At 53.9% G+C, this 18788-nt stretch overlaps 1 protein-coding gene across 1 annotated transcript in view; it reads left to right on the top strand.

Moving 5' to 3' along the window:
- The window catches only part of LOC122394110 (flocculation protein FLO11-like), a 60523-nt gene that overhangs the window by 7319 nt on the left and 34416 nt on the right, over positions 1 to 18788 (top strand). Inside the window, exons 10-11 of the mRNA XM_043390716.1 lie at positions 430 to 606; positions 1006 to 1159. Of these exons, the coding sequence (XP_043246651.1) occupies positions 430 to 606; positions 1006 to 1159 (331 nt within the window). The remainder of the gene's footprint in view (positions 1 to 429; positions 607 to 1005; positions 1160 to 18788) is intronic.

Below are 18788 nucleotides of genomic sequence, written 5' to 3'. Positions count from 1 at the left end.
GGGGCGGCAGACGACTGTCAATAGGGCTGTGTGGGCCTCTCGTGTGGCCAGACATATAATATTCTTTACAGTTGAAGGCTATTGGATGAGAGCTACGCAACACTCCATCTGCCCATGATAGCAGAGCTGTTAATATCCGGGCTTTTGACGGGGTTCTTGGACTGGTGCATGCTGTCTGTAATATCCAACTTACTGTCTGCTTATCAGTTCTCCAAAATGCCACTTTGTTAGGCATACAATGTCACCGAGTTGATGTATCGATTTCCCCACGTCCTGTCAATCTGTGGTATGCTGCCATTAGGACCGCCTGTCAACCTTGTGTGTCAATGCCCCATCAGCGAGAGCCTGGCCCTCTCTGACTTCTCCCCATTCCCACTACACACGCACACAAACCATCAGCGGACTCTAACCATCCCCTCTCCCCCTCAGCGCACCAGACTTCATCTATCCGCACACGAGCGACTCGCTGTTCCCGGTGGGATGGGCGGCGTCCAACGGCGCATCGTTCCAGCCGCCTCTCGACTGGGACGACCGCCGCCCCCGCCCCCGCCCCCGCCCGCGCCGACGCCGCCGCTCGGCCGGAGACCGCCGCCACCGGACGCACAGGTGAGGATCCTCCCCGGACGCGATTTAGGCTCCCCGGACACTGCTGCTTTGTGAGGGAGTTGAAAAGTCGCTCGGCCTTATGACAGTGGGTAAGGAGCCAGCACTTCGTATAGAGGCTATTTGGTACGTTGGATTAGTTTAAAGTCTCACACAGCGGTGATTAATTTCTGGAGGGAAAGTTGGGTTCATTCTTTCATAGGTGGTTAATTGCGGCGACTAGGAGCTGGGTTCTCATGAGCGGATGTGACCTGTAAAAGCGATAGTGAGGAGGTGACGTGGTCCGTTACCCGAATCTGTCCTGTTCTCGTTTGGACGGGACACTGGTACTCGGTTCTCCAGTACGTAGGTAACACGGTCTTGTCTCATTGCCCCGTTCTGATTCCCGTGGTTGCTCGGCAGCGCTGCGGACGGCTCGGCTGGGTCTGAGGCGGAGGAAGCTGAGCTGCCGGGTCCAGACAGTGCAGCCAGTACGTGGACGGGACCTCTGTACGTCAACACGTCCTGCTGTACCGGCCCGCTGCTCAGCACCAACAAGCTGGTGGCGCAGCCAAGGGTAGGTGCTGATCGGCCCCGCCCCCTTCTGTACCGACGCTAGGCCTCCCGCTCCCCCACGTCCTGCGCACTTCTCCGTACTCGCCCCCGCCAACGCTAACGCTCCCCGTCCAGGCTCACGGCCCCATCGTAACCCCGCCCTGCCTTGGGCTCGCCACCAGGAGGGAAATGGAGGGATATCCCGGCTGATAATATAGGCCACTGCATAGTTAAAACGTGCCATTTCGCCATAACGGGGATGCTTGCTAAGTCCAAATAATGTATTCATAAATCCGCTTATCAACTGTGGATGGAAAGAGTGGATACTAATGGGTTTCACAGAATTATGTGGCTTGTAGTCGCTAATGGAGTTGTTAAATAGGATCTTGCGGATAGTATCTATCTGCCGAATGCCCTGCAGTCAGGTAGGCGTGGCCTGTCAATCCAGAACAACGCCCAAGTGCGGCTCGAACGGTTCGATCTTAGATCTCCGTCCTCTGGTCGTTAACGGAAATGTCGGCGGAAATTGCCGCCAATCTACCTCAGGCACCCTCCCACCAGCCAGCTAGTTCTGTGAAGATTTTAAATGGCATGAGATCAAGGGCGGATCCGGGATTTTCTTCGGCTAGGGGCCAATGGCATCGGGGGGGGGGGGGGGCGGCATGTTCGCCACATGTACAGTCTGTCTTAAAAGTACCGCGCAAAGTGACGGTGGATCCATCAAGCCTGACTGAGGAAGGGCCTACTAAATTTGAGTCACCGAAGCAATTCACATCATCCAGTCACTTTGCGCGGTACTTTTAAGACAGACTGTACAATTGTGGCGCCAGTAGTGAGGATCGAAGATAACTTTTTATCTAGCCCCTTCCTCTGACATTGTTTTAGCTATTGGCGATTTTTATAGAGTGGCGGCGCTCTGATAAGAGGCTCGTTAGGGCGGCATATTTTTTCGGTTAAGGGCTTTAGCCACCAAAGCTCCTCCCCTAGATCCGCCTCTGTATGAGATGTTGCCAGCAGCACTGCGACTGTACTTTCTGGTCCTCACGGGCCCATCAATTTTAAATTGGACTCCCAATGCAAGATTAATGATGTGCAGACATAACTCTGAATTTTACTAGAAACGCCCTCTTTAGGGCTGCACACGTTCCTTCTCGAAACAGTGTTCTTTGGCTGTGTACCCGAAACATAATGCAACAGTTGTAATGGCTTCAGCACTCCGAAGGGTAAAGAACTGGAAGCGATTCAACAGGCTTATGCCGTTGTGAGTACTTAGTACGAACCGCTATTTATCGCTGCCAGGTTCCTTTAGGTTCAATTGTAACGTTTGCTATTTGTTCACTACTGGCGGACTCTTTTCTCAGGAAAGAAATCTACATTTGTTTTGTTGTGTCCTTCCTGCTTCTGACCTTATGTGCGCCGCTGTAACATCCAAGTTCGTACGAAGAAATACGCAACGACGTCCAAAATGGACCGGCGGGCTGTGGTACTCATGTTAGGGGAAGTGGGAGCACAACGATACTGGCTCTTAGCCAATGCCACACGTATTTTGATGTCCTTATTGCATATTAACGACGTTATTGATGGAATTATGCATAGGCGCAGGAACCGGGGGGGGGGGGGCAGTGGGGCAGCCTGCCTCCCCCTCCAACTCTAGGCCCGTGGGGGGGGGGGGGGGCGGTGCCCCCACAACTTTGAGACACTTTTTTGCAAATGTTTTCTTTTGTCGTCGAAAAAGCAAAGTGATGAAATATAAGTGGCCTAAAACCGGTCAGATTGAGAAAACTAGATTTCGGGGTACCCCAGGTTGATCTCTATTATAGTGTGCCCCCCCCCCCCAAGTCTGAAAGAAGTTCCCGCGCCCCTGGAATTATGTAATGTATTGTAGATGTTATAGTTAGATGAGGTGATGAGGCGATGATGAGACGGCTGCGTTAATATCCAGTAAAGCTGCCGTCGGTTTCCATAGCTGATACGTCACCTTATTGATTCAGATTGGAGCAATTGTTTGTCTAGCACTTTTATTCTTACCGTTTAATAGATTGACGTGAAACAGTAAGCCTCCTCTTGCGTGGATCTTTTCAGATAAACTGAATGAATAACTGAATAACGCTCATTCCGATCAAGTTAGCTAGTTAGCTTGACACGCCACACTCTATCTACTGTGAAGTTTCCTTGCCTCTAGCCAACGTATTGCCGATGTTGATAGTGCGATTTTTTTATGATCTCACAAGGCATATTGACTGTCACCCCATATGAATAATTGGGTCTTGGGATGTTGTCTGTCTAGTCTTTCCACTTGTTCAATTAGTGTGAAACCTGAACAGTGCGCTGTGTACGGGCTGGCCGGAGGCCGGGCTGCGGCTTGAAGTGGTGCTGCTCATTAATTTATGAGCTGCCGCTCATAAGTTTCTCGTTAAAGCGTCTATTCTTACCAACGCAACTTCATCAAAGTAGCTTGGTCATTAATCCTCCCATCAGAGTGACAAGGGAATGAAAATTGACGTTAAAGCTACCCACGCTTCGTGGAAATGCAGTCTTTTTTTGCAATGTACCCATCAAATAATAACATTTTACTAAGCTGGTATTTAATCGGCCCATAAAACATCCTAATCGCAGGCGACATAGGGATGAATGCCTAATGAATATGTGCGCGTTGATGTATGCATTATTAATGAAAATGTGCTGTAGGATCTAGGAGCAAGGACTTGACGCGAAGGCACATTTCCTTGCTTTATTCAGCTCTGTGGTGGTGATGCATGTTGTCGATCCGCCTTTTTGGAGCACGGCCGTCAGACCGGTGTTCCCAGTTCCAATCCGACATTGAAATGGGTAGGGATCAACATGTTGTGTGGGCGACCCGTGTTGACATCGGCAACAGTCTCAGTTTCGAGTCTGGTAAACTTCTGAAGCAGGGATGCGGAGCCGGAGCCGGAGCCGGAGCCGCCGGAGCCGGCATATTTTGCCCGGAGCCGGAGCCGGAGCCGTGAAACAATATAGCCCGGAGCCGGAGCCGGAGCCGGAGCCGTCAAAAAAGGGGGCGACTCCGGCCCCTTTTCTTAACCCGCGCCCTGGTGGGGTCTGTTTATAACGCGACCTGGTGGGGGGGGGCTATTTTTTGCCCCCCCTCGTATCTCCGAAACTACTGGACGGATCCGTAAAATTCAAACGGCGTTCGAAAGGCCTGTCAAATTTGTCGAAGGAAACCAAATTTCATTGACCTCGGGGTCACCGATGACGTCACAGGTCAGGTCATAGATGAAATGTTTCACCGTTCACGGGTCTTCTAGGGAATGCGCTATAACACCGAGGAAAACGCATTTTGTCGAGAATCAGCGGTAGGGCGTCAGTTGCCTAGTAGATATGTTGCTATTAGAGGTCACTGGCAATACCAGGTCAGGTCACAGGTCAGGTCACCAAGGGTCACAGGTCAGGTCACATGAGCCCAACTTTACTAAGGTTGTGTGATACATGTTTTTTGGCCAATTTTTCATTTCCAACTCAATGGTGTTGGTTAAAAGACTATCAAGTACGGCTTAGGTCACTTTCTGGTGAAGTTCAGGTCAAGGACAGGTCAAGGTCAGGCCAAAAAAGGTCAAATTTTAAAGTTGATAGTTTTGCATAAAATGGGTATTGATTCGATGCAGCTCGTCACGGGGAGTCTAATGGTGGTCTTTGTTTTGCGCTACGGGGTCTAGAATTGCTAAAAATTGAGTTTGAAAATTTGACGTCATCAATTTTGAACAGTTTTTTCGCTATAACTTCGCCAAAAAAAGAGGTATCAATCTCAAATTTGGTATGTGGATGGAAGGCGGTAAAGACTATCACACTTATTCCGGTTTTTGCGAAATTCGAAAAACTTTTTGGATTTTTCGATTATTATATCCAAAAAATCTATTTTTTGATTTTTGGGGGTCAAAATCCAAAAATTTCAAAAATCCGAGATAGCAATTTTGTAGCCCTGTCTAATCTACAGCTTTTATGTCTTTATCATTTTTCTGTATTTGCAAAGCTATAGGCCTGACAGCTCTTCCCGCGAAACCCTTTTTTGGGTCGAAAACGGCAGAACATGACGTCACTCTGACGTCATTTCCGGCCAACCTATCATAGCCTTTGGAAAATTTTTGGTCACAATGTGTAAAATTGATGTCCGGGAGGGTACTGAAAGTTTGGTGACGATCGGCGCAGCGGTTCTGGAGATATATCGAAAAGTCTGGAGGGGGGGCAAAAAATAGCCCCCCCCCCCCCACCAGGTCGCGGGTTAAGAGGAAACAATTATTTACCTAGTTCGGTTTGACAGTACAAGGCGTAAAACAATGTGGTATTCAAAATAGCCTTGTTATACCTACAAATACAGAAGCAACGTGTACCAATCCAATCGCCTTTTTTTCTTCCACCCGTATTTAATTGATCGCATAGGGGATGTACTGAGTAGAAGCCGGAGCCGGAGCCGCCGGAGCCGGATCATTTTACTCGGAGCCGGAGCCGGAGCCGCCATGACATTTCACCCGGAGCCGGAGCCGGAGCCGGAGCCGATTTTTTCTCCGGAGCCGGAGCCGGAGCCGGAGCCGTCTGAAATTTCCACGGCTCCGCATCCCTGTTCTGAAGGCCTTTTTTACATCTACCCTTTCGCTGCCACCGGTGAGTATTAGACGCTGATTGCTGCCGCGCACGGTCGCACTGCCTCCGGTTGTCTGTTCTGTTCCGCTGCTCAAACAATACCCGGTTGTCAAAGCTCCGCGAAATTTCAATAGGCTACATGATGGCTGTGTTTGTTTTTCTGCGGTCCGGCTGTCGCATAGAAGGCTGATATCCGGTTACCGCTGGCTCGTGGACGGCTCAGCGCTCGGAATAAGCTCGGCTGCAGTTCATTCGCAGCTCAATTTCCGGCTCGACCGCAGCTCTGTCGCAGTTCATTCGCAGAACCGTCACGGCCGTTTTGCGGCTCAGTCACATTTCGACCGCAACTCATTCACACTTCAAACATAGCATGGCCGCAGCGTATTCGCAGCTCAGTCCCTGTTCGGCCCCGCTCAGTTGCGGCTCAACTACAGCCGATTCGCACGTCTGCCCGGCCCGACCTGACGCTGTCTGTCGCCAGCCGCTCTGACGACCCGGACGGACCGTCCCCGATCAGAGCCGCCCTGAACTGACCGGCCGACCGCCGCCGGTCACCATATGGCAGCTGACTCCGATGGCGCCATGCATCATTCGTTTCGACGACGGAATATAGATGATGCTTTCAGCGCCGGTAACGGGCGGCTGATGGCTGGGACAGCGCGGCGGCGCGGCCAAAGCGGAGCGGCTGTGACAGACGGCCAAAGCGGCCCACCACGGGCGTCTCACTGTCCTCTCCCCCCCCCCCCCGGTGGGTCCCCCGACCGGTGTTGACGGGGGGGGGGGGACTCCAAAGGTGCAGGGGTTATAGGGACAGGGGTAGCTCGTTGGGGAGAGCGGGCGCCGTCAAAATGACTGCGATAGATAGGAGTTGATTTAATGAAATACGTAACAGATGGCTCTATCTAATGATAAAAAGCTCTCAGTGTATTTGTCAGCGTGTTATTGTCGATGGAATTTGAAGTGCTGGCATGCTTGGCGCTTCTTTGGATGATATTTTCTGTTATACTTCCCTTTCTGGCCTGCTGTCAGACGCTCAATCCAGCTGGCAATCATACGCTTGTTATTTGACCGTTTCAGCTTTTCATCTACAAATAACAACGTTATCTTCCGTTAACTATAGCGCCGCACAGACTCTGCTCGAACGTTACATTGGCTGATGATCGGCCGGCCGTCCCTCTCACGTTATCTCCATTCCTCCATTCCTTACACGCGATGTGAGAGGGACGGTCGACGAGCTGAAAAAGAAAGAAAAAAAAATCGAACCCGACGGACGCTCCTCTCGGCGCGCGGGAGCGCGCCTCCGCCGCGCGCGCCGAGCGCCCACGCACGGAGCGCTGTTCGGCAGCCGGCTATTTTGTGTGCAGGGTATGACGTATTTCGCGAGCCGACGTCACAGGCGGTGACGTCGGCTCGCGCGCGAGCCGAGCGCCAACGACAAACTAACGGGAACCCTCGGACACCCTCGGGGCATAAACCGTGGAGTAGCATTTTGAGCGAGTCTTATAAGGAAAATTCATATATTTTCGTTCCTCAAATGATAATCAGGGTGTCTCTTACCTTTTTACATATCATTTATGCTTACCTAACACTTCAGTTGCCAAATATCTGCAATTTATTCAAGCGAAGGTATTTTCAGTAAATATAAATGGTATAGACCGAAATCTTTTGAATAAAAACTCCAATCAACAGAAATAAAAATAACTTAATTTATTCCAACCATTTCCTCCACAAAAACAACATAAAAACTCACTTTTACACACATCATTCATAATAAAGCATACTAACACGCCGCTTTTGACAATTGCGGCGTCGAGTGGCGCGCTGCTAGCGCTCTTTTTCGATCGCAGAGACCCTGCACGCACGCGAGCACACTACGTCACGTCCGGGGGGCACAGGTATATGAAAAATCGCAGTGACGTAACACTTTTCTCGCTTCTCATTGGTCAATAGCCCGTTGCCGGGGTAACGTGCACGTATGTGAGCGCGGGCAAGAGTACTAGCCGGCCGCCGATCAGGGCTCCAGGGAAGCGTCTCCCGTCCCCTCCCGTCCCGTCCGAGAGGGCCGCGCCGCCGGCGGGGCCGCCCCGGGCGGCGGCGCGGCTATTCGGAGGACCGTCTCGCCGCTGTCCGGCGCTAGCCCGTTAACGAACATATAACAACGTTATCTTCCGTTAACTATAGCGCCGCACAGACTCTGCTCGAACGTTACATTGGCTGATGATCGGCCGGCCGTCCCTCTCACGTTATCTCCATTCCTCCATTCCTTACGCCAATCACACCCGACAGGACAGAATGTTATTATAGTGATCGGTGCTCCAGGAGGGACGCGGCGTAAAGTGGTCTGCTCAGGCAGGCCAGGCCGCGGCCACGAGACGCCAGGCAGGAGGCAGGGTTGGTTGGCAAACAGCACTGATCACACACTAGGAGAATGGGCGTCGACTCACCTCTGTCACTTGGTTGGAGTTTGTCAGCGCCCAGTGGAGGGCGGGGGCGCGCACAGGGGAGGTAAGGGCGTCGCGGCTCATACTGGGCCCGTCGCGGAGGCTGTGGTTGTCGAACCTGAGCCGATAGTTGCCCGCAGTGTGCTATTCAAACACAGCCGGGTGAGGGCGGGCGCCCCGTAGCACAAACAACGGTCCACTGGTGGGGAGGGTGGCGTCTCGGGCGGTCAGCACTGTGCTGTCTCCTCCGGCAGACTGCGGCTGGGCCGGAGAGCGCGTGTTTGCTGTTGGCCCCGACAATATGGGGGCAGTAATGGGGAGGGAGACTACGCCGTCCGGTGCCCGAGCCGAGCCAGCTGAGCTCGGTGTGCGGTCAGACGGTAGATTGGCGGTGGTGTGGCGTCAGCATCCGATTATAAACTGCGCTGGCTCGTCATACCAAGCCATACATACGGTCATCATACCAATCAGGGGCCATACCGAGCGTCTGTGCTATGAATCGGGTTACAGATCATTCTGTGGTCGTTAGACGCAATATAACGTCAGTGGGAGCACCGGTCGGCGGTATTGTAATGTCAGAGTCCGAATCAGTTGGTGTCGGCGCCATATCAGGGTCATACCGAGCGGCTGTGGTATGATATCAAATCACGAGCCGTCCCTGCGCTCGCCAGACGCAATGTGACATCAGCGCGAGCACCGGTCAGCGGTGTGGTTACGTCAGATCCCGGGTCGACCTGAACCGACATCATGTTAGGGCCCCTTTCGCCATTCTCCCGGCCAATTGCGGCTGCCAGAGCCGGAGGGGTGTTCACGGGCACCGCACACTGCTGCGTGCGGTGTGTGCGGTGCGTCCAGCAGGCGTGGGGGTAGGGGATGGGTAGGCGGCTCTGACGTCACGGCTGCGTGCGGTGGACGGATTCCTGTGGCCGGTCCCGACCGGCCACAGCGGTCGCTGTGTGCGGTGACGGAAGGCTGACGCAGGGACGCAGTGGGCGGAGCTTGGAGGCTGTGTGCGGTCCGACCGCACACAGGGCCCGTGAACAGCCCTCTGGCTCGTCTCCCCGTGCCATGAGCACTATCAGCTGGTGGTGCGCGGGTGGGGTGCGCGTGTTTGCTGTTGGTCCCGATAACGTGAGGTCGGCAATGGGGGAGGGGAGGGGAACTGCGCTGTCCGCTGTCGGAGCCGGAGAGCGCGGGTGGGTGTCGTCTTACAATGGACACACGCGGAGTGGGTCTTTAACGCAATTACCTGCCAGCGGGATGCATTTACACCTGGGTCGGCAGCCACGATGGAACGTCAGCGTGCTCCCGGCCGGCGGGGGTGTGCGTTGGAACGGGTCAATTGGCGGTGGTGTGACAACGTCAGAACTAAGGCATGAGTGGGCTTGCCAGTGAAGTTGGTGACGCGATGTGACGTCAGCGCGAGCACCGGTCAGCGGCCCCGTGCCGGCAGAGCCACGTCAAATTGCGATGGCTATATATATATATATATATATATATATATATATATATATATATATATATATATATATATATATATATATATATATATATATATATATATATATATATAATATACGTGTGCATGGGTCTGTGTGAACATATGTGACAAGTCCATTGGGTATACTGTGGCTTGCCTAGACCCCATACAAAGCAAAGCATTCCTTAAATAAAGACAATTTATTTTGTAACGTCCGAGACGAGCAATAAACAAATGTTATTAACAAAAATTGCGGCAACTGTGAGTGGCGCTTTCTCAAGTGCACGGGTGGTCACCGGACTCTGCTGACAACATACCAGACCAGACATTTATCTCACACTTATTTATCACACTTATTTATCACACTTATTTATCACTTATTTAACTCACACAGGGCTGCGGAGTCGATGGATTTTCGGCGACTCCGACTCCGACTCCGACTCCGGCTTTCAAAAACCAGCTCCGACTCCGACTCCGACTCCGGGCAGAATTGTCGACTCCGACTGACTCCAACTCCCGACTCCGACTCCGCAGACCTAGCAGGGCTGCGGAGTCGACAGATTTTCGGTGACTCCGACTCCGACTCCGGATCGGGTTTCTAAAAGCGACTCCGACTCCGACTCCGACTCCGGTCACAACTGTCGACTCCGACCGACTCCGACTCCGACTCCGACTCCGACTCCGCAGCCATAAATCTCACACCACCTCCAGTCTCCACACAGCCCCGCATCACTCGACTCAAACTGAAGCGCGAATCAACACGCCGCCGTTCATTTGAATTTACGCATGTGCACGCGCAGCCGCTCGCGCTGGCCGGCGGCCGGCTGACCTTGAATCCAAGGCCATATCCGATCCATGGTAACGGTGCTAGTAACACCGTTTAGAGATCAATGAACTGGGAGCTACACCATTGTGTGGCGTATGCGATATAACGTCTCTGTCACGGGGTGTTGACACCAAATGGTGGTGTTATTTATCCGTAGCGTCGGTTGGTCTGAGGTGGCATTGGTGTTAATTGTCGGTGTTGATTTTGAACACCGAGTAATTGCACCATTCTTCGGCGTTACACCCCACAGTTACACAGTTGAGTTGTGTTACACCCTACCAAAACGCCTCTCATTGGTGCTTTTTTTCGTGTCACCGGCACGCGAGTGTTAATTTATTTTCAGTTATACTTACGCCAACCGGCCCCTCGCCGAAACTCGGGCCGCCGACGCCAAAGCACGAGAGGCCATGGCGGCAAATCCGGGTATTCTGCACACAGCTCTCGACTGGGACGTGCTGTGCCGGCCTGGCATAACACCAATTAGCCACAGTGTGGAGACCAGGAAGCCGCAGCGGGTAATCATCTGCCAGACTTCCTGGCCGGTCGCTACTTTCATGCCAATTCATTAACTTTTTTGAAGGTGGGAGGGTCCCCCTTTAACATCGCGTCTTACGAGTGCAGGACCGCTCGTGAACTGAACATCACAGCCGCTCGGTATGGCCCATACAAAGCCATCGTACAAAGCCATATATATATATATATATATATATATATATATATATATATATATATATATATATATATATATATATATATATTAATTCATCGAGCTGCAGCTACACCAAACACCGGTGTATCTCCTTCACAACACCGGAAGAGGGTGTACCCAATTGGCTACTAACACCACACATTGGTGTAAGGGTATTTGTTTTGTACCCGTAAAGAAGGTGCAAATTAATGGTGTAGCACCTTTTTATGGTGTAAAGACGTCGTGTAGCACCACAAACTGGTGTACTTACAGTGATTTAACGCCATACGCCAGTGTATATGCCTGGTGTTACACCAGGATTCAGTGTATGCTTACACCAAAGCTTGGTGTTGAAACTACACCTGTGCAGGTGCTCAAAAACGGTGGGGTGTAAACATTTCCAAAAAAGGTGTAAACACCAGGAGCGGGTGTGAATTTATTTTCAGTGTATACGCAGCAGCCACGCCATGTAACTTGTCAGCTGGAGCCCCGCCGCCGGGAAATGGTAGGCTCTGTGAGCCAGCAGTTCGGCTACCCGGGCCAAATAGTGGGCGGTGGTCGTCAGCGGGCCCCCTACTTCATCCCCCGAGTCGTCGACCGCGACGTAGCGGCCTCGGTGGCGGAGGTCCTGGGCGGCCTTGGTGCTGACCCCGGCTAGCTGGAGGGCGGGTACCGGCGGCTGCGCGTAGGACACTACCGGTAGCTGCTGGTGGTCTTGTGCGCGGTCCGCCGCCACCCCTCGCTCGCGTGCCTTTAGTTCTGCCGCGGCTACGCTCTCACTAGTCTCGCCGGCTGAGCGTCGGTACTCGTCATAGGGCTGGATCATTTGTGGGGGCAGCCCGTGCCCGGTGCTGGCTGCGCCGCTCGGCTGGGTTGCGGGGGTCGGGCGGTTGTAGGCCTGGGCCGTGGGTGTGGGGCCGACGCCGGCGAACTGTTCATTCCCGGGCGCCGGCCAGTTGGGCGCGCCCCCGGGCGCCGGCCAGTTGGACGCGCCTCCGGCCGCCGGCCAGTTGGGCGCGCATCCAAGCGCCGGGTAGGCGGGTGTGTGTGCCGCGCCTCCCCATGAGGGCGGGGCCGCGGCGCCGGCCGTCGCCGGTCGGCACAGGGCAAGCCGGTGGGTCTCCGGCTCCGTGGGCCCGTGTTGTTGCTGGTATGTACCGGGGCCGGCTGGGGGCCCGCCGGCGCGTCAGCTCCGGTGGTCGTCTGGTGGGCGGGCATTGCTGTAGGGGGTCACGGGCCTGTCACGTCTGCCCAGGGGCCACCGATCGCGCTCCGCGCTGCGGTGTTGTCCGTTGGGGTGAGCGGTCGGAGTCCTGTAGGCCAGGATAACAGGCCGTCAGTTAGGGGCGTTGTTTGCAGTCCTGTGAGTGGGATGAAGGCGCTTAGGTCCACTGAGACGCCAGTATCGGGGGGGGGGGCGTTGGCGACATGGCGGCCTCGCCGGGAACGTCACCAGCGGTATTATGGGTACGATAACGCTAGGGTGACCGGTGCGGAGAGCGCGAAAACAACCCACGGTCAAACACCAATCGGGCGGGAAAAGTAAACAATGGACGGTCAGGTGTCAACCGCACCACACGTTCGCCCACCGCCGTTCGACCCCGTGACCCCCGGTTCTTTGCGGGCGGTGTGACGTCAGGACTGCTGGGCCAGGCCACGTCGTTAGCGTACGCGCGGTCACCTGATGCGTACGGGCCGTACGTGGTCGCATGCGGTGGTCAGCGTGCGTTCGATCCATTCGTGCGTACCGCTGTTTACCAGTGTATGTGAGCCGACAATGCTATGGGACGGGTCAGAGTTCCATTCGTGCAGACGGGCTGCCAGTTGCGCTATATAGGGCCAGTCAGCGATTCATGCTTGCGCGCGCGTCGGTGTGAGCGTGCAGACCATTAGGCGGGGAGCCGTCAGCGCTCCGGCGGGCCGTTCAGCGGCTGTCTATGAGCGTGCAGACCAATTAGGCGGGGAGCAGTCGTGCGTGGAGCGATCAGCGCTCAGAGGGGCCGGTCAGTGCGTGGAGCGATCAGCGCTCAGCGGGGCCGGTCAGTGCGTGGAGCGCTCAGCGCTCAGAGGGGCCGGTCAGTTCGTGGAGCGATCAGCGCTCAGAGGGGCCGGTCAGTGCGTGGAGCGATCAGCGCTCAGAGGGAGGGGCCGGTCAGTGCGTGGAGCGATCAGCGCTCAGAGGGCCCGGTCAGTGCGTGGAGCGATCAGCGCTCAGAGGGGCCGGTCAGTGCGTGGAGCGATCAGCGCTCAGAGGGGCCAGTCAGCGGCTACTCGAATAAGTACGGGCTGTCAGCGTGTGGAGCGATCAGCGCTCAGAGGGGCCGGTGATCAGTGCATGGAGCGACCAGCGCTCAGAGGGGCCGGTCAGTGCGTGGAGCGATCAGCGCTCAGGGGCCGGTCAGTGCGTGGAGCGATCAGCGCTCAGAGGGGCCGGTCAGTGCGTGGAGCGATCAGCGCTCAGAGGGGCCGGTCAGTGCGTGGAGCGATCAGCGCTCAGAGGGGCCAGTCAGTGCGTGGAGCGATCAGCGCTCAGAGGGGCCGGTCAGTGCGTGGAGCGATCAGCGCTCAGAGGGGCCAGTCAGTGCGTGGAGCGATCAGCGCTCAGAGGGGCCGGTCAGTGCGTGGAGCGATCAGCGCGCAGAGGGGCCGATCAGCGGCTACCCGAATAAGCATGGGCTGTCGGCGCATGGAGCGATCAGCGCTCAGAGGGTCCGCCTGGGCCGCGATGGTGGCCTAAACGACGGACAGGTAGTCGCGTGCGCCGGTGATATCTTACCGGTGATGGCGTATCCTAAGGCGGCGTGCTCCATCGTTGCACAGGCAGATACTGCACAGAAGGGAACTGCTTAACGCGGCACTTCGCTCTCCAATCTCCTCTCGCTGGTAGACTCTTCTGCGCGACGTCAAGCGCGAGACACACGCCCATGGAGACGGCGAGCTCTCGCCACGCACGACGCCCATCTGAGAGGTATTTACCGGGGATAACTGACCTGCACTGCTTAGGAGCACGTCACGTCTCGGCCTCCGGCAGTGTACCCCATGGGCGAGGCGGCTACAGAGGCCAGAGAGACGGAGACAAACACTTATGACACTGCAGGGTGCCGCCATATACATGGCCAGAGGGTACGTCACCGGTGCCGATGTAGATCGCAGGAACGTAGCGGCGTGCTTATCCCACGGAGGCAGACACTACAAAAAATCGAACCCGACGGGCGCTCCTCTCGGCGCGCGGGAGCGCGCCTCCGCCGCGCGCGCCGAGCGCCCACGCACTGGGGAAGCGTCTCCCGTCCCCTCCCGTCCCGTCCGAGAGGGCCGCGCCGCCGGCGGGGCCGCCCCGGGCGGCGGCGCGGCTATTCGGAGGACCGTCTCGCCGCTGTCCGGCGCTAGCCCGTTAACGAACATATCATTTCTTTAAGCAATTGTTCCGTGATCGAATAGGCCGTCCAGCGGACAAAGGCAAACATTCAGAGCCGCTGTCAGACTCTCCCGGCCCGTAACTAAATCACAGAACCCTGGAGGTTAGGCTAGCCCGCGGTGCAACAGTGTTCTACGGAACAGCCTAATTTTGTCAGGATTCCCATAACGGAAGCTGCCGAATTTTGTGCTAAACCGAGCTTCATTAGGATTTCAGTAAGCTTCTTATTTTTAACGCCATATCCTGTATGCTCGGGCTGGTTGTTGGCATAGTGAAGTGCCCGTGTATTTTTGTGCAATCGCCACCTGACCCCGGCGGCAGTATGAAATGTGCGCTATGTGTCGGTTGCAGAGTGCAGACGCCGACGCGTGAACGGTTCAGTCCGCCGGCGGCCGACGTGCGAATGCCGGCCAGTTGAGTCCGATAGCCGATCGATAGCCGGGGTAGGTGGTGCATTTCAGACTCCCAGCCGTGACCGTGCCGGCCGTCTGTTCACGCTCCGGACACGAACTGCGCTCGTTGCGAACTCCGTGGGAGAGCGCCGGTGGCGATCAATGAGCGGCATCGCTCGTGGGGCGCCGAGAATGGCCCCGCGCCCCGGGGTGTGACAATACACTGGTCGGTGCAGGGCCTCCGACCCGGGCGAGTGATCCGGGTGCCAAGTTGGTGTCGGGGCGGGAAGTTTTCCGCCGCACTCTCCGCTGGCGGTCCCGGCGCTGGCCCACGCGTCATGCCGAGCAGTGCCGCGTCCATCACCGTCTGAAAGTGCCCTTTAGCGCCGACATTGCCTGGAAATGTCGCCATTCTCCCCACCGGACGAACTTTTGAATGGCGCTTCAACGGCACCTGATAGGCTGGCTGTCGTTTTCAGTCGAACGGCTTTGGGGTTTTTATGTGCTTTTCTGTTTCCGGTTGGGTGAATGCGGTGATTTATACGGCTGAAAATAACTGCAGTTGGCCTTCCTGGCTTAGCATCTGCTTGGAGTCTTAACTATCCTCAAAGCGAGCTCGGTTTTGATTGCATTAATGATCGGTTAGGCGGGCTGCTGAGCTGTCGTATCACTCAGATCAGCGTCAGCATCCATCGGCATTGGAGTCCAGCTAGCGGGCGATCGCTGCGGTCTCTCGACTGTCCCAACTCACTGGGACTGGGGGATCGGACTCCGAGTCCGACATCGACCGGCGCCGGTCGCCGTCTATTTATAGGTCTTTATGACTGCAACAGGCTTCTTCCTTACCTTTCCGTAGCCTTTTTTTCTGACGTCCACGACCAGTTAAAGTACATAGTTGTTCTTGTGTTGATGCCCAGTTGTTTCCTACCGGGGTTGAAAATATCTCCGACATCGACCGGCGCCGGTCGCCGTCTATTTATAGGTCTTTATGACTGCAACAGGCTTCATCCTTACCTTTCCGTAGCCTTTTTTCTGACGTCCACGACCAGTTAAAGTAGTTGTTCTTGTGTTGATGCCCATTTGTTTCCTACCGGGGTTGAAAATCTCTCTCTCTCTCTCTCTCTCTCTCTCTCTCTCTCTCTCTCTCTCTCTCTCTCTCTCTCTCTCTCTCTCTCTCTCTCTCTCTCTCTCCCTCTCTCTCTCTCTCTCTCTCTCTCTCTCTCTCTCTCTCTCTCTCTCTCTCTCTCTCTCTCTCTCTCTCTCTCTCTCTCCGTACTTTATCGTTGTACAGATTTTATTTTTCATATTTTGGCAACGTTAAAGAAGAGTGCTTGCACTACGGCGTCCAAACGGCGTCTGGGACTGACGAAGTGCTTCAACAGTATGTAACTCGGCTCGCTCTTGGATGGTGTGTCCCTGGATCCTTGAGGCTGCCTGGTGCTGTAAGGAAGTTTTCACGATTTCCGACAATTCACGCATCGTGTGACTTGGACGCAACAACTTAGCAGCTAACTTCTGTAATATGCCGACGCTCGACATAGCACGGGATTGTTTAGTTCCCAGATGAGTGTCCCAATTTTCGCTTATTCTGATCAGAAGCATTGGGTTCCGGTGGATTATGCAGTCGTATCGGGATAGACACCGTCATGGCGGGACGGTGAACCTGCGAATAACTGCACAAGTCCAGTGCCGGTGAACGCTCAAGGTTTTTCATGATTCCAATGATCATTGATCAATGATGGAGCGACGGCAGATGAATCTGTGTTCGTGGATTACACAGCGTAGCGGAAATTTTTCCTGTCAGGAAATAGGCGCTCAAGACGCTCTGTAATTGCTGCGCCGCTACGGTTTTTGAGCTCCGACCTTTGAAGGTAATGTTTTGGCCATCAGACGTCAGCCGGCGGGCTGACGTCGCCCAGTGATATATAGGCTCTTCATTTAATTGGTGCTCTCGGCTGCTCTACTGTATTGGCTAGTGCTGCTAAATTAAGTCAGGGAGGTGCAAGCTGTTACGGTGGCACCCTGGGGAGTGCAGCTGCACAGCGCACACTTCGTGCCTCTGTCCCACAGAATCTACTAACCGCATCTATTGAGAAAACACTTTCAGTGAGTTGACTAAAAAAGGGAATGCCAGTTTTGAACACGCTCTTGATAGGTACCTAACGCTTTGTGCAAATGAATAATTGGTATGACAATAATTGGTCGATGGCTCGAATTTGTTATTCTAGTAGCTTTTTCTGTGTCATCACCATGATGAAACTGGCGTGTTTCTAAAATGTGCTGGTCTAGACGTCAAATGTTCCTACGTGGCCTATGGAAGTGGAGTTTGAAAGAGCGTTGGCACGCCTTCTTCCCTGAAGGGCCCGGCGTTTTAACAATGGTTACCCCCACTCGTCGCTAGTTGACACTGTTCTGAAGTGCCTTTCAGCGGCTGAGGGCTGCCTTCCTGGGCTCTGAGATGTGCTCTATCATGTCAGATGCCCGCGTCTTTGAGGCGCCGCGGAGACTCTATTCTGCCTTTCCCGTGTCATAGTCACGCAGCCACTAGCTGCAGCCTGCCTGTGCCGGACAGCCTGTCGCAGAGAACGGGCTGTTCGTGCGACAGCTGAGCAATCCACTAGGGGAGGCGTGCAGCGACTCTAGCTGGGCCGGGCTACACTTCAGGGAGGCGTGCAGTGACGAGCTTTCAAGAGTTCTCCATGTTATTTGATTTTTTTTTTATGAGCAGATAATGATGCATTGTGTTTCTTGAAAGTCTTCTTGGGCCAGTTCTAATCCCACCGAATTTCTCTCGACTCATTCGCTCTTCAATTAAATGCTGAAGTAGTTGTATTGAAACTTTTCTTTTTAAAAGGATGCGATGATGTTTCAGATTGAGTTCAAAGATTTGATGCTAAACAAGCCAAACATCCACGATACGTATTGTTTATGTGCCCTCTGTAACGTGTTTTAATCTTTTTATCACACAAATAAACGATCGCATTCACATATGAATGCAATTCGATACAAAACCTTAAAGTCAATACTGTAAGAGGCAAAAGATGTAACGCGAACAACGATAACGAGTCAATTAACACAGCACACTAGAGATTATCAATCACAATGCAGTTTGGTTTTTACATCTCTACAAGAAAGGTGCTGGTTGTTCGACGCAGTTCAAAAATGCCGTAATTGCCCTGACTCAGCGATATTTCTGTCGCCGTGGCCCCGCGTCGGACGGAATCTGATTAACTCTAGTCAACCGTAAACAAGATGTCTCTTTTGTCTCATTAGTGTGCGTGCTCTCTCTCTCTCTCTCTCTCTCTCTCTCTCTCTCTCTCTCTCTCTCTCTCTCTCTCTCTCTCTCTCTCTCTCTCTCTCTCTCTCTCTCTTACTCTCTCTCTCTCTCTCTCCCGCTTCTCTCCTCTCTTTCTCTTTCAATCCCTCTCCGTCCGTCTCCCACATTCTCTCTTTCTCGCTCTTTCTCCCTCTTCCTGCCTCCCTCCTCTCCCTCCCTTTCCCTCTTCCTCTCTCCCTTTTCCTCTCCGTCCACCCCTTCCCCCTTTCTCCCTCTCTCCCACATTCAACATGTGTCGCAATATTAGTGTGCTGTTGTCCTCAACGGCGTGTAGCGAATAAAACACCCGTCTCAGAACTTAGTGGCAGATAATGATGTAAATAATAAACCAAATTATTACAAATGCATTTGGTTTATTATTTACATCATCATCCAACCTGTCATGGATACTCAACATTAGTGGCAGATAGTTTGAGGCTGTAATGTATAGAAGCATACCACTTGGCCCGAATAAC

Source organism: Amphibalanus amphitrite, unplaced genomic scaffold (genome assembly GCF_019059575.1).
Source record: "Amphibalanus amphitrite isolate SeventyFive unplaced genomic scaffold, NRLGWU_Aamphi_draft 000574F_arrow, whole genome shotgun sequence".
NCBI classification, from domain to species: Eukaryota; Metazoa; Arthropoda; class Thecostraca; order Balanomorpha; family Balanidae; genus Amphibalanus; species Amphibalanus amphitrite.
Note: the sequence above shows the minus strand (reverse complement) of the source record. Positions and strands in the feature narration are given on the sequence as shown.